This window comes from Zingiber officinale, chromosome 4B (genome assembly GCF_018446385.1).
Source record: "Zingiber officinale cultivar Zhangliang chromosome 4B, Zo_v1.1, whole genome shotgun sequence".
NCBI classification, from domain to species: Eukaryota; Viridiplantae; Streptophyta; class Magnoliopsida; order Zingiberales; family Zingiberaceae; genus Zingiber; species Zingiber officinale.
The window spans coordinates 129,089,274-129,103,846 of NC_055993.1; the positions used below are offsets into that span (position 1 = coordinate 129,089,274).

Sequence of the window (14,573 nt, forward strand, 5' to 3'; positions counted from 1 at the left end):
CTTCTTCACTGCATATAGTTGATATGTTTACTAAGACTTATTCAGTTTCACACTTCCATTTTTTATCTAACAAACTCTCAATACTTTTGAGTATAGCATCATGAGTTTGAGGGGATTTTAGATTATATAAATTTATTAGAATTATTTATTTATAGTTTTTAGGACAATTTAAACTTTAATCTTTTTAATTTAAAATTTATTTTTTTAATTAACTATATAAAATTTTATACTCTTTATTTCTAAACTAAATTCTGGATTTATCAAATCAAACAGCTACTTGTTTTTTTCCCTAAGCTTCAATCTCTACAAAAGATACTGCAAGTACTATAAACTACTCAAGCTGTGAATAATTGCAAAAACTTCATAAGTAAAGCAGAGTTCATGCATGTGCAATGGGAAATTTGGATGTCTTCAAATGTCTCATGTAACCCATTACCCTTGCTTGATTACTAGCCGTGCATGAGAGGGGGTGAGTTCGGGCCTCAAAGCAGCACGGCAGCATCCTTTATCCTCAAAATTTTGAAGTTAAAAATTGAAAAGGTTGCAAGTCAAAATCAATCCATGTGAATATTGTAATAATATTTAACATGTAATTGAAAGTAATGCAAATCAACATAATATTCAGGGTTCCCTTTGATCCTGAAGAATCTTATATTAAATAATAACTAATAATCTAAAATAACATATCACATAGGCCTAAAAGGGGAAGTAACATCAACTTTGTTGAATTAAACTAAGATTAGATTCTCTACCTTATGAACTGACACATATATAGTAATTGTCCAGAGTTGTTCAAAATTATTCCATCAGACCTTACATATTTTGAGCTTGCACTTAAAAAACATGGAAGATCAAATTGTATAACATAGTATGTAATTAATGAAATAAACAGCTTCCTTTTAGATCAACAAGATGACCAGACATTAGATGAAAAAATCTTAATTATAATTAGATAAGAAAGTCCCAGTAAATCAGATGGATCGAAGGGCAAGAAAATTCTAATAAGTTAATTAGATTGAGAGTCATGAAAATCCTAATACGTCAGTTAGACCGAGGGATAGGAAAATCTTAATGGGTCAAGGATCATATGACATCAAGCGAGTAGGATTAGGAGGCTTTTATTTGAGGGGGAGTTTGTTAGATTGTAATAGTTACAAACAAAATTCAATATTAAAAAACATATAAAAATAATCATGAACTTATAAGGAAAAAAATATCTCTATTAGTATGAGTTCTTTTAGGTAAAATAAAAAAAAAAAATTATAAGTGCATAGGTTGAAAATATATAATATTATACTATTACGAAGATATCTTAATTTTAGATAATTATCTTTAGAGATGGGACCGTGCTCAATATTTTGGAAAAAAAAATCAAAGTATCACACTATTTTGTGATTCGTACGCATCCAATATTATGATGCATATCTTGTAAGTACTATGTGTATTTTTTTATTTTTTTTTAAAATAGCTTAAATAATATAATCTAAATCTAAATCCTAAACTCTAATAAAAATACACGGGTGCTCATAATGTATACATCATTAGATGTGTATGCTAAAATTTCTCGTTCAAATAAAGACGCTCTTTTAATTTTGACCTAATGTAATGACTATAATGTGTTAAAATAAAATTATTTAATTTGATTAAAAATACAGGTCAGCTTGTGTCATCATTGGCTTCATGCTCAAGTGACAAAAGATAAATATATTTATCCCCAACATTTCAAGATTAATACGGAGGAGATAACTTGATTTCACGCTCAAACAACTATCCTTCTGCGCTGCTACTTGGAATTTTAGATTAGCTCTCTAGACGAAAGATGCTTGCTCTTCAAACAACCACATTTTCTACGCATATTTTTTAATTAGTAATCCCTTTAGCGAATCCAAAAAAAACCTGGAAATAGCATTTTTAATATTTGAATTGATAACGGACGTGTCACGTACGCAGAACTTTCTATCTATGCGACGAAACTTGAGCCGATTAATACGTTTAAATAGATGATGAAAGTCAACTACTGCTGAATATTTTATGGAAGAATTCCATGGATAAATCTAAAGAAATCACGCGCGTTTCAAGTTATTTCTCTCCGAACTCCGTTTATATAGTTTACAATTTGATTATTTTAATAGGGTAATTAATTCATTTTTTTAGTGTTCAGATTTTACCCGATCAATTTTAAAGATAAACCTAATTTATTTATCAAATAAATTCAAAACACAATTTATATACACTTTCTCAATTAAAATTCAAACTCTATTTTTTTTTATTTACTCCTCTAATCCTGTTTACTTGGGAAGACAAAAATAAAAATTACTGAGGGACAAATGTCCATAATAAAAATGTTTTGTCTATTTATTTTATAAAAAATAAATTATTTTTTTCTTTTATTTATATAATGAATAGATGAATTTCATTCAAGGAACCATTCTTTGCACTATAATTTTTTTTTCTTAGAGTTTTTTTATTTCCTTTCCTTGTTTTTTTTTTTGAGATTTTTTAATCTTAAATTCATTTTCTTTCTAAATCCCTTCTTCGAAGTAAATGGAGAGTACCCGTAGGGGCAACTAATACACATTTCTTCTAAATCCGCTACCTTAGCGGCCCCCCTAGTACCGGCTGGCGGGGTAAACCCCAGGTCGTCACTTCCTAAGAATCGACCCCTGACCATTACGCCAGAGATATCATACGCACATTTCTTGCTTAAACCACAAATAAGTTATTTTATTTCCGCTCGTTTAATTAAGTTCGCAAGTCGCGAGATATTTCTATCCAACTGTTGCATACGGCAAAGCTCCTTCATACCAATTCCCCTCGTCTATCCACTCACTCGGCAATGGAAGTAAACGCCGAAACTTATTTTCCCTCTCCGCCCTTGGCCACGTCCATCGTCCGCCATCGGAGGCTCCCGAATGCGGATCTCGCGCTCGAGCTTCCTTCCCGCGACTTCCACGGCCGCCGCTTCCTTCTCCCTCCCCTGCCGCTGCCGTCGCCGCCGGCTCGCTCTCTCTCCGTTGGTTTCTCCAACGATCATCCCGATTTCCTGCTCTCGGACTTCAACACGCTTCGGGCCCTCGGCCACGGCAACGGAGGTACCGTCTACGAGGTTCGCCACCGCCAGAGCGCAGCCGTGTTCGCGCTCAAGATGGTCCGCGCCGACGTCTCGCTACGCCACCAGGTGCAGCGCGAGGTCGACATCCTCCGCCGCACGGTTGGATGCTGCCACGTCGTCCGATTCCACTCCCTCGTCCGAACTCCCTCCGCCGACGTCGCACTCCTCCTCGAGAACATGGACCGGGGATCCACCGACGCACTTCTCCGCCGCCGCGGTCGCCGCCCCTTTCCGGAGCTCGCTCTGGCGGCCGTCGCTCGCCAGGCTCTCCTCAGCCTCCCGGAGCTGCACTCCCGCCAGATCGTGCACCGCGACATCAAGCCTGCGAACCTCCTCGTCAACTCCGCCGGCGAGGTCAAGATCGCCGACTTCGGGGTGAGCAAGGTGCTGCTGCGATCCCTCGACCCGTGCGACTCGTACGTCGGCACGTGCGCGTACATGAGCCCGGAACGGTTAGACTCGGTCACCTACGGGGCGGACTACGATTCGTATGCGGCGGACGTGTGGAGCCTGGGGCTGGCAGTGCTGGAGCTGCACCAGGGACACTTCCCGCTGCTTCCGGAGGGGGTGCCGCCAGATTGGGCGGCGCTGATGGTGGCAATCTGCTTGGGGGAGGCGAAAGGGGTTTTACAATATATAGGCCAAATGCATTGAGAAATCAGATGCAGCAGTATTAGAGAGTCTAAAACTAGTTGTAGTTCACAGAGAAGTAGAATTGTTATTTGTTTGGAGTTTGATGCGGATGGTAAGGCCAGGGTTTAAGATTCTTAACCTAGTTAATAGGGAGTCCGGGTGTTATTATCCAGGACTTAGTCCACATGAGAGTTATGTGCTAATATTTGACCTTCAGAGCCGGTCTCCTCTTCCTAGTTGCTGATTCTTTGACTTCCCAACTTGCCAAGCTACTGACCTCTGGACCTCTCGAGCTCCTGCGTGTAGCGGTTATTAATATTAAGGATACAAACTATATTTTTTAATAGGATATTAAAGGGATATATATATATATATATATAGAATTGTGATATTAAAGGGATATATCATACAAAGTATATATATAGAATTGTGATATGCTGCGCGTCGCACAGTGCAACTGTGCGCACTGTGCGACGCGCAGCATATATATATATATATATATTAAGGAAATACTAATGCTACCGGACGAAATTTAGGAGAAGAGTTCGGTATGATGTTCTTTTTGCCAAAAGGTATAAAATAAAAGTTTATTTTAAAAATATTTTTATTTTAATATGGTTGTAACAGTAGTTTCTATGATATAAAAAAATAAATTGATTTAACTCAATCAAAAAAAATTAATATAGAGAACACTTTTATTTACAAATTTTATCTATTGAATTATTATTGACTGAGGTGTCTTGCGCACGTTCCTATTAATATAGTGATACTGAAGCTTCCTAAAATATCTTTTTGAGGATTTTTAGAATATGGGGTCGTCAAACGGTGTGTCCAGTCATTATAAAAAATATATCCTATCTTAGTAAGTCCTCAGGGTATAGCACAGACGATGGACGTATGATAATTCTGATGTAATATTTAAGGGTCGATCTTCCAAGATGATTATTTATTACACCACAAAATGTTTATTTTGTTATACCCAACCATTTAAATTGGACAAGAATAATGGCCTTCCCAACGTAGTGGGAAAGGGAGAATAAACGACGAGGAGATGTTTCTTGTTTAGTTGAAACAAATGAAGAGAAGTAGAAGGAACGTTACTTTATTTTAACTCCGTCAGCTAGAGAGAAATTGAGTTTAAATACTTCATTAGCATAAATAAATCGTATTTTCTAAAAGATAAAAGAAATCGATAAATCATTCCTTTTGGATATTATCCTATGTGCATCTCCTCTCTGTCTTAACATTTATTTCCTTTCGACTAAATAGAGAGGAATTATTATATTTCACAAGTTTTATTTTCGTTCTCACTTTCATCAAAATGAATGTAGCATAAGATGTGAGGGGGAAAAAAATACAAACAACCTTAAAATATTTTGAACATTGTTATTTTGTATCTTTGGATTATTTCAAAATGTACACTAAATATCCAGTGAGGCAATAATCCCAAGAGTTAGAGAAGGATATAAAAAATATACTAGAGTTATTGGAGTCAATTCTTAATGAGTGTGAAAATATCTTGTGTAATCCCTCAAAGACAAAGAGCCTCCCCATTAGAGTAGAATAACATTTATAATTTACTCCTAAAATATATGCGACTGTCCTAGGGATCCTCTGGTCCGCAAATTATGAATCAGAAGATAGTTCATTGTATGAGGACCATTGATTTGGATGGACCCCACCTTTAAATAGATAGGGTCCATCTAGATCAACGATATAAAAAAGTGGATCATCTCCTGATCTGTAATTTACGGACCAAAGGATCCGTCCTTGCGACCGTCCTACCGCTCAGATGACTATTTCACATTTTGCCCCAATATAAGAGAGTTATGGAGTATGTAATTTACATTTTAAGAAAAATGGATGTTGAGGAACTGGACCCAAACGACTGCTACACAAACAAAATGTAATATTGGTTTAGATCAATTCAAGAGTTTGGTTACACAAAAACTAAAAAAAATAAATTACAAAATCAGTTCTTCCTCTTGTTTTGGCAAATTCTTGTTCCTGGCGTACTTTTGGGCCTTCTTCGGGAGATGGTCTAGGACAATACGCCCTGATTCATAGCCGGCCATCAGCATTTTACCAATTTTGTTCCACCATTCGTTGCTTTCAGTTCTGGCGTCATGCACAACCCTATCGCAAAAGTTCAGCATTGACCCCAGCCCACAGTTGGAAGTCCAGCCATACTCTTCCAAAACACGCGCTTCTCCCTCCGTCAAATCTTCGCCAATCTGAACACAGACAAATGCTAGCTATTCATCTCAAGTCACAATATAAAAATGGTGATCTTACTTTACATCATGAAGGACAGTTACGGCTCACACCAGATACAATGCAATGCTTTTAGAAGTTTAAATCTTAGGCCTTTAATATCCAACACGATAATTAGTTGTCAAAACTCAATGGCTGATGTAAATACCAAATCTTCAGATTCTTTGTTCTTCAGAGTTCTAATTATCATCATTAGACGACCGGCAAACCAAGACCACTACTCGAAGCATCATAATTAATAAGGTCACAAGATCACTATCAATAATTGTACGCATTCATGCTTAACTGGAAATCCATCTTTTATTGCAACGGGAAAAAAAATTAGAACAAAACCTGAACACAGATGCTTCCGTACAAAAATATGAGCTTTGGAACAAGTCAAAAGAACATGATCAGAAAAATAAATAAATAAATAAAAGACAACTTACCACTAAAGGTTTGTTCTCGATAAGAGTGGTCCGGCCACAGCTAGTGAGCTTCATTGCAGTCACCAACCTCTTGATCTGCCAGTCAATTGGTAAATCATGCACAAGCTCAAAGAAATAGGTGGCATAGCCATATTCTGGACGTTCCAACACTATTCTGTAAGGGATATGCTTAAGAGGTAATACTTGATGGCATTTGACGAGCTAGCAAAATAAGATATTTCAAAATACCACACACTTGAGCAAGAAGTTAATTACCTGTTATGCAAATAAAATATGAAAATGAATGATTGAAGATCCCTGCACCACCCCCATTGGACTGAATTTTTACTAAACCGCAGATATTTTGCCTGAGGAAGAAAATTGTAGTTTAAACAAAATAGGAAATGGAAGAGAATTTAAGGAAAAATATTGTGATGTAAAAATGTTCAACTAATGAGCAAAGAGAAGCTTTGAACCTGGTTAATCAGGGAAATTAAACAATTTACATAATAAGGCTTTGATCCCTTCATGTGGCGTGCTACTGAAAACTTGAACATGGAAGCTCGTGCAGAAAATAACTGATGTAAAATGCCCAACTATCAGTAATTGCTGAAATACAACTTCAAACCAGCAACAAAGGGAAAAAAAAACTTCATTTGCCCGATTGTCTCACAAAAAAAATACTTGAATATGATTTAAAAAAAAAGGATTTTACATTATGATCAAGTAAGCTAAATACAAGGTGGGAAAGACTATACTAGGTAAATAATTACTTTTTATTACAGATATTCTGACATGATTATGCAACAAAATCAAACAGTACAAGTTGAAACGTACCATCCCGATATTTGCCAAAACCTTATATTAATTGGTATAATCTCTCCAGTACCACCCATATTGATAGTGCCGCCCATACAAATAGTACCGATTAGTATCGTGCCACATCATCTTTCAGCATGCTTCACATCAAGATGAATCTAAGTAACATTTATTATTATTCTGTAGTTTGCTTCTCCAAAAATACTAATTTATTTGATTATTTTAAATTTCAGTCTTATTTTTAAAAGTAAACAAGTGAAAAAGTGAAGTGAAGAGGATTGTAGGAGCAAAAGTTACATAAATACATCTTGCCTGCAATGAAACAAAATCATTTTTAATTGACCTATCCAATTAATAAATAAGTGAACGAGGATTAAATAGTAAAAGCCACATAAATTCATCTTAGTCAACTTTAGCACATATTGAAGCATGTAAAGTATTGAAACAATATAGTAAAAAAAATAGCTTTATTGACTATCCAATTGCCAGTCTTATTTTTTTAAAATAAATAAACTAAAAAATAATATTAAAGAAGTAACCGAATTTATCTCAGCACACTTCTACGTGTGTTTAAGTGCCAAATGTTGACACAGCATGGCGTCCAAACTACATCGTCTGGCCAGAACTAGAACTCTGACATTAAATGATACTTAAATCAAGTACAATATCAGCAAAAGCTATATATAGCCTATATGTATTTGCCTAAGCAAGTGAATATTGAGAAAGCCCACGCAATAATTTTATATGATAGTATATAGCATATGCAATTGGCATGCGCATCAAATAACTCCTATTGGTTTATTTAAATCGCATTGACTTAAAATTCTAAGTTACTAATGTAGAATGAATGAGAAGATCATAAATCCATGTTCCTCAGCGGGTGAATCTCATAGAAAATCAAAGTTTCATTAATGAGAAGATTATTCAACAACAGAGTGTTGAGATACTCTTAAAGGCCCAACTATGAGTCAATCTAGAATACAAATTAACTATACAAATAAACTCTTATCATAACTTATTCTACTAAAAAAATTTCACTATTAACCAGACATGCATTCTGTAGTGGATGGATTACATAACGCCAGTGGACACTTTCGGAAAACTTAATTTAAGCCCTCTTACAAGTTCATTAACCTGACAAACCTTATTGATCACAGTTTCAAGCTCTTTGAAATCATCATCTTCTTCAGAGACCTCTAGAGCCTCATCATCTTCCATAGTCTCATAAAGCTTGATATCCTCAATTGATATATCTCTGTCCAGCAAAATCTATCAAACAAACAAACAATTGGAATACAATGTGAGACAAAAACATGAAAAATCTAAAGCTGTTCATTCATAATTTACCTGCAGAAGCCCAGGTGCATCTTCTTCAAGTGCTTGCCTTACTGAACTCCTGTGTTTATAGGATCAAATTTCACCAAGATGTCATTAACAATCATATATAACTATATAAGCAAATAAGATAAGGGATCAGCATTTACGTTGCAGTCTTCTTTCTTTTCCTACGAACAGATACAACACTTGCAGTGTTGTCTCGTTCAAAATGTTGATTCTTGGGGAAAAACTGTTCGGAAAAATTTGCCTTTTCAGAAAGATTTGGGTTAGAAACAGATTCAGAGATCCCTACATCATGTTCTACAGATGTTATATTGTTTAGCATGTTCCTGAAGAGATCATCATCAATAGGTTCTTCCTTGAGTTTTTCTCTTGAGGCATGAGACTCTGGAAGATGAAGATGATTCTTGCATGAGAAAAATCACCATAAATAGATTCAAAATTTGCTGGAACTAAATATATCAACAAGAAAGAACATATAGATACCTGTGACTTTAGACTGTGCTGCCTCTTGTGTGCAGTTGGATGTCATTTGTTCCTGAGTTGTGGTAATCTCAAAATGGTCTTCCTCTGTAGGTTCCATTTTCACATAATCCAACTGGGCAGATACACCTAAAAGACAGGAATGACATAAATTATTAACAAGTTCTCCTGAAGCAGGTGACAACTTTCGAACAAGATATATGAGGATAAGCAACAGTTACCATCGTTATCTCTAGAGGCAGCTACAAGTGAATCATTGTTTTGAAAGATAGGCACTGATGCTGAACAAACTGTGCAACAATTTGTTTCAGTGACACTTCCGGAAGACTCAAAAATTACATTTCTCGCAATGTTTGAAGAAGGTTTAGGAGGACTATGATCACATGGGATATTTGCAATCTAACAAGAAACAGAAAGAAGATTAGCAAGCATGTTTTTTAAAAACTAACAAATATGAAAGGCCGGAAGTAAAGCAAATACAACAGATAAGGACAAGGACGAACTAGCACTAGCAAATCCATCAATCAAGGACCCAATGCAAACTAATACAGTCAAGATCACATTCATGTCAATCAATAAAGCTCATTGCATTTCACCTCAAAGCAAGTAAAAAGCCATCCAAAAATCAGAAATGTATTAATATCACACATTCATAATAAAGATAATATACATTGTTCTTGTTACCCCTTTTGACATCATTTGGCATCATCAAAAAAAAATATATTAAAACTTCTAAGGAAAAAAAACTTGAGTGCAGATAATGCATATAGTTGAAACCAACTGAAAAATGGAAAACTAAAATATAGCAATTGTATTTACACCAAAAAAAACCCTATGAACATATATGTGAAACTCCATCATCTTTAATAATCAGATATATTCTTCATCATTAATGAGTTCGGACTGGATAAAATTTTCAAATTTAAACCAAAAAATAAAATAATAATTTGGTCAACCTGATCTAATTTTCTTGAAACTCTAATTTGTTAGGAAACTGAAAATGGAGAATCCAATGTTCTTTGGTTTATAGCTTATTTGAGTTTTGTAACTAATATTAAATATACAAAAAATGATGGGGCAATCCTAGTTTCTTCAAATTGGATCTGTGAGTGGAATTGGAATGTAATTTTCAGATTTTTTATCAAATTTATTTTTTAATTTTTTTTATAATGTATATACAAATAAAAACCCCCATTTTGGAAGTCAATAACTAGAAAAGCCTTTACCAACTTAGTAGGCTAAAACCCCTTTTATCAAATTTATTGTTAGGGCTGTAAATGAACCAAGCATTCGTGAACAAGCTTGGTATTCGGCTTGGTAAGAGCTTTTTTATGTTCGTTCAATATACAAAAAATTAATTAAACAAACAAACTTGAATACATATGTGTTCAGCTCGTTAATGTTCGTGAACAATGTTCACGAGCAATATTCATTAATAAAACTCTTTTCAATATACTAAATAAATAATAAAATAAAATAAGCAAATAAGTTTAAAATATCAAGCTCCATAACCAATTAAACAACTAAAAATTTCAAACAATCAAACATGCTTGAATTGAAAGCTCGATAACATTTAAACGAACCAAATTTGAACCAAGCTCAAGCCAAGCTTGAATTGAGAGCTCGATAACACCTAAATGAGTCAAACTCATGTCAAGCTTCAAACAAGCTCAAGCTCATAAAAAATAAACCAAGCCAAGCTTGAACAATAATTTCAAAAGCTTGATTCATTTTAAGCTCGGTTCGGCTCAGTTACCTTATCAAACAAGCTTGAACACCCCAAAACTCGACTCGGCACGGCTCGACTCATTTACAGCCCTATTTATAGTGGCCTAGATTCTTAAAATAATACTTTTATGTAGAGTTTGATGATTTAATTGTTACATATTTTTATGAAACACTATTGTGTCCCAACGGTATGCTCTAGTGTGTGATGGAAGATCCAGTTGGAGGTAAATAATTTATACAAGTGCGATCACATTCCACTAACAAAATTCTTCATGCAAGGTTAGATGAGTGATGAGATAAATAAACTTTTGCAGTGATTTTTAAGACATGATCAGCACAGATAAAGTTTCAAAAGAATGCCACTCAAATCTAATGAAATATTTCAGAAGGAAAAAGATTGAATACCTTTGCAGTGTCAAAAAAACCTTTTCTAGAAACTGATTCCCTGTTACTCCTGGAGTTATTTTCAAACACACAGCAGCATTAGCTAACCTCAGATATGCAAAAGTGCAAAGGAAACTTCAGAACTGGAGCATACATCATGTCATTTAGTGGAATAGAACCATCATTAACAGCATCTAATAGATTTCCTGAAGTGCAATTCATATCACATTTGCTTTGACCAATAGAACAATTGGAATCAACATATCCAGAACTTGTGTTAGCCAATAACATGGACGAATATTCATGCATCATAAGCTGATCAAAATGATAAAGCTCGTCGATTGTATTTGTAGCAGAGATACCATCCAAACACTTGATATTTGGACCTGTCTTACAGTAAAAAATCATTAATATTTGCTTATATAAGCAATATAACCTTTAACTTTAGAATCTGTCGAGGGATAAAGAAAAAAGTTCAATTCAGAATTGCTTTAGCTTCATAACAAAAAACTTGTTATATTGAACGCTTAAAAGGAAAATTTCAACAACCTTGCAAAGGCTCTGATTCCTTCATGTAATGGTCATCCATCAAAATTTCCTGTGTAACAGTGCGGTGAGGAGGAGGAATGATGTAAGTAGAGTAGTTTCAACAATTTTGAATAAGCTCAAGAAAAAGGCACATCAAAGCATAAGTAACCGTGTTTGAATGAAGGACCAAACAAGATTTTAAGTTTCAAATGATTTGCTACCTCATTACAAGAATAACCAAGCAGTCTGAAGATGGAAGAAATAAAGAACTAAAAGGATAAAATTAGCTTCAGTCAATTTAGTCTCCATGACTTGTGTTTCCATCCGGGGACTTGTGTTTCTAAAAGGGTCTCAACAAAATCATTGACTTATAGTCTTATACACAAGAACACAAACAAAAACACAGGTGAGCAACCCCTATGTTGAAGGAAAGAACAGAAACCCAGGGTGTCCCTACACAGAATATATTGTGCATGATGTACAAGAAAGAAATAGTTGTAGATGATATAAAGCATCCTGTATGCTATTTAACAATAGAAACTCCACAAGATAGTGAAATATTCAATACATGTTAACAACAACAAACAGATATTCTAAACTATTCAAACTTCGGGATTTTCCTTTACTACTTCTCTGTGACTTTGTTAGTGTGATATCCTCTTAAACATTATGATTGAACATTGCAGCCAGAATACAAAGTTAGTTTATGAATTTTGAAGACCTGTGAAGTTGAGTCTGTCGCAGTGACATCAAGATGTTGATCAGCTTGATGGACTTCAGTTTTATGTGATGTGGAACATATTGCTAATTCTGCATTACTAGGAATAGCTACGGCTATGTTCATTGTTTTCTCTTCTGAAATTTCATTGGTTTGACTAGTCCTTCGGGAGAATATCTTGGAAACAACAAGCTCCCCTATATCATCATTGTCAGAGCCAAGTTGAAACTGATGCATTATCCAACTGAGATTCTCGGATCTGTTCATGTGTGCATGAAGAGTCATTATTGACTTATATCCACGGTGTTTATTATCAATGATCAAAGGCTTGATGCTGCCATTCTTCTTCCAACACACGCCCCCACAATCATCATGTTGTTCAGCTTCGGTATTATGAGTCTTAAAAGATTTGTGAAAGAAATAAGTAGTGGTCCCATCTTTTATACCTGTCAAATAATCTTTTAGATATGCAGATATAGCCATCATGAGCGAAAGCCTTATTCTCAGTTACCAGGAAGATTCTGAGGGTGGGTATGACCAAATCTATCAAAATCATCTAGGCAAGTAATGAACTCGTGTATGAATGGATGTGGATCAGCGGTAGCCTTGCCTACTTTTGCAAGCAAGTGCCAGAGTAGATCAGTATCAGAGGGTTGAAATTTTACACCTCTTGGTAACCCCGGCCACTCCTGCAAATAACAATTTATGCAACAATAGAAGAACTTATTACATAATAAGAACAATTAGAATGTTACTATCTTCAAAATTTCTTGAAATTTGTCCAATTGTGATATGCAAAAAAACTTCCAAATTGAATGGTGGTACAGATCAAAATTCATTTTGATATAAACAGAATTTACCACAAACATTAAAAAGAAAAATAACCTTTCAACAGGAAATCTTCTCATCCAATAAAGCAATCCCATGTTAACTATAGCTGAAGGTAAACAGATTAATTTAAATAACATAGTGATTTAAGTACATGAAGTGGTAAATTGAGTTGCATACTTCCTTAGGTCCACTTTGGATACTTGCACTGGTCCAAAGTACAAAATTTGTTAGTTCCATATTTATCAGTAGCAAACAAAGTCATGCTTAGATTTACTTTCCTGATGATTTCAACCATGTCATCAATGTTGCAGCTAGATTATCCGATTTTAGCTTAAAAAACTATTTTTTGCATAAAGAAGCTCAATTCGATGAGAAAGAAACTAAGCATAAAAAGATAAAAAAGGTGGGGAATTCAATTAAGCTCTTCAATTGCAGCGCAATGGTAAAAAAATTATAAACTAAGATGGTAATAAAATTTCTTATTTCTTTCTTTTGCCCTTTTTTCCCAAAATAAGGAGGCACGCAGTAGTACATGTTATGCTGCAAGATCACAATAAAACGTCTTAATACTAGATATCCAGCTTCTTGTAGATTTTGCACTGAACATTTAATTTTTTTTCCCAGAGAATACCATTTCAAAAACAAAACAGGTCACCATTAGGTCATCTAGGTCTAAAGATTAACACAATCTTCAGCTAAGTCTAGTCTCAAGCTCCCATTGTGCATGCTGTTAAAGGCTAAATAAAACCTCGTATCAGAACTCACCTTGGAAGTTTCAGAAGATACGCGCGCTCCAGGCTCGTCAATCGAACACCTGCAGGTCATAACTAAAAAATGTTGTTACCCTCCCGAGAAAATAGTAGAACAAAGCATAGGCGGAAAAAGCAGAGCGAAAGCACTTTGGAGGCTCAGGGACACGAGACAAAGGCGAAACCGCCTTCCGGAGGCGAATCAAGCTGCGCCGCTCCGCGAGCGGCATGTCGTCGAGATCGTCGGTGGCCTCGCTGCTATCCTTGCCAGTACCCATACGAGATAGAGAGCGACGAGGAAGAAGCGAGGGTTATGTTGTCCGCCGGAAGATGAGCGGAGACTAAGGGATCCGGCGAGAAGGATGAGGGATCGTCGTCTCTGTTCCTTCTTAATCTTTCTTTTTGATTTGGAAGAGAGCGCACAATCTTGCTTCGGAAATATGATTTTATTTTCTATTTGTCTTTATTCGGCAATCAGTTCGCTGAAAAAGGCAATCTTCATGAACCACAAATGGGGTGTTCCGGGCCGGACCGGGCCAGGAAATATGATACCCATTCTATTTGCTAGT

General features: G+C 35.5%; 2 protein-coding genes across 3 annotated transcripts; one reads left to right on the top strand and one right to left on the bottom strand.

The window, feature by feature from the left end:
* Positions 1-2,820: 2,820 nt before the first annotated feature.
* On the top strand, positions 2,821-3,862 carry LOC121977959 (mitogen-activated protein kinase kinase 9-like). The gene has a single exon (XM_042530357.1). It carries the CDS (start codon positions 2,837-2,839, stop codon positions 3,764-3,766), a length of 930 nt encoding a protein of 309 aa, XP_042386291.1. The 5' UTR covers positions 2,821-2,836; the 3' UTR covers positions 3,767-3,862.
* A 1,772-nt stretch (positions 3,863-5,634) lies between these two features.
* On the bottom strand, positions 5,635-14,454 carry LOC121976674. Of its 2 annotated transcripts, none has more exons than XM_042528947.1 (16): positions 14,155-14,452; positions 14,021-14,069; positions 12,936-13,113; positions 12,428-12,870; positions 11,728-11,776; positions 11,333-11,564; positions 11,200-11,248; positions 9,288-9,465; positions 9,070-9,195; positions 8,730-8,970; positions 8,593-8,641; positions 8,389-8,514; positions 6,903-7,004; positions 6,703-6,794; positions 6,448-6,601; positions 5,635-5,979 (listed from the first exon to the last, which is right to left on the bottom strand). In XM_042528947.1, exons 1-16 carry the CDS (start codon positions 14,280-14,282, stop codon positions 5,710-5,712), a joined length of 2,466 nt encoding a protein of 821 aa, XP_042384881.1. In that variant the 5' UTR covers positions 14,283-14,452; the 3' UTR covers positions 5,635-5,709. The 2 variants fall into 2 exon arrangements, 1 of the variants encoding a protein (XP_042384881.1); XR_006110674.1 differs by having other exon boundaries at positions 5,856-5,979; positions 6,448-6,522; positions 14,155-14,454.
* Positions 14,455-14,573: the final 119 nt, after the last annotated feature.

Excerpts from the sequence above, each read along its gene's own strand:
- LOC121977959 (XM_042530357.1), top strand. The coding sequence starts at position 2,837 with ATGGAAGTAAACGCCGAAACTTATTTTCCCTCTCCGCCCTTGGCCACG.
- LOC121976674 (XM_042528947.1), bottom strand. The coding sequence starts at position 14,282 with ATGGGTACTGGCAAGGATAGCAGCGAGGCCACCGACGATCTCGACGAC. Across the intron at positions 14,070-14,154 it reads CGTGTCCCTGAGCCTCCAAA|GTGTTCGATTGACGAGCCTG; the intron begins GTGCTTTCGCTC and ends TATGACCTGCAG. Across the intron at positions 6,795-6,902 it reads TAATTTCCCTGATTAACCAG|GCAAAATATCTGCGGTTTAG; the intron begins GTTCAAAGCTTC and ends TTTCTTCCTCAG.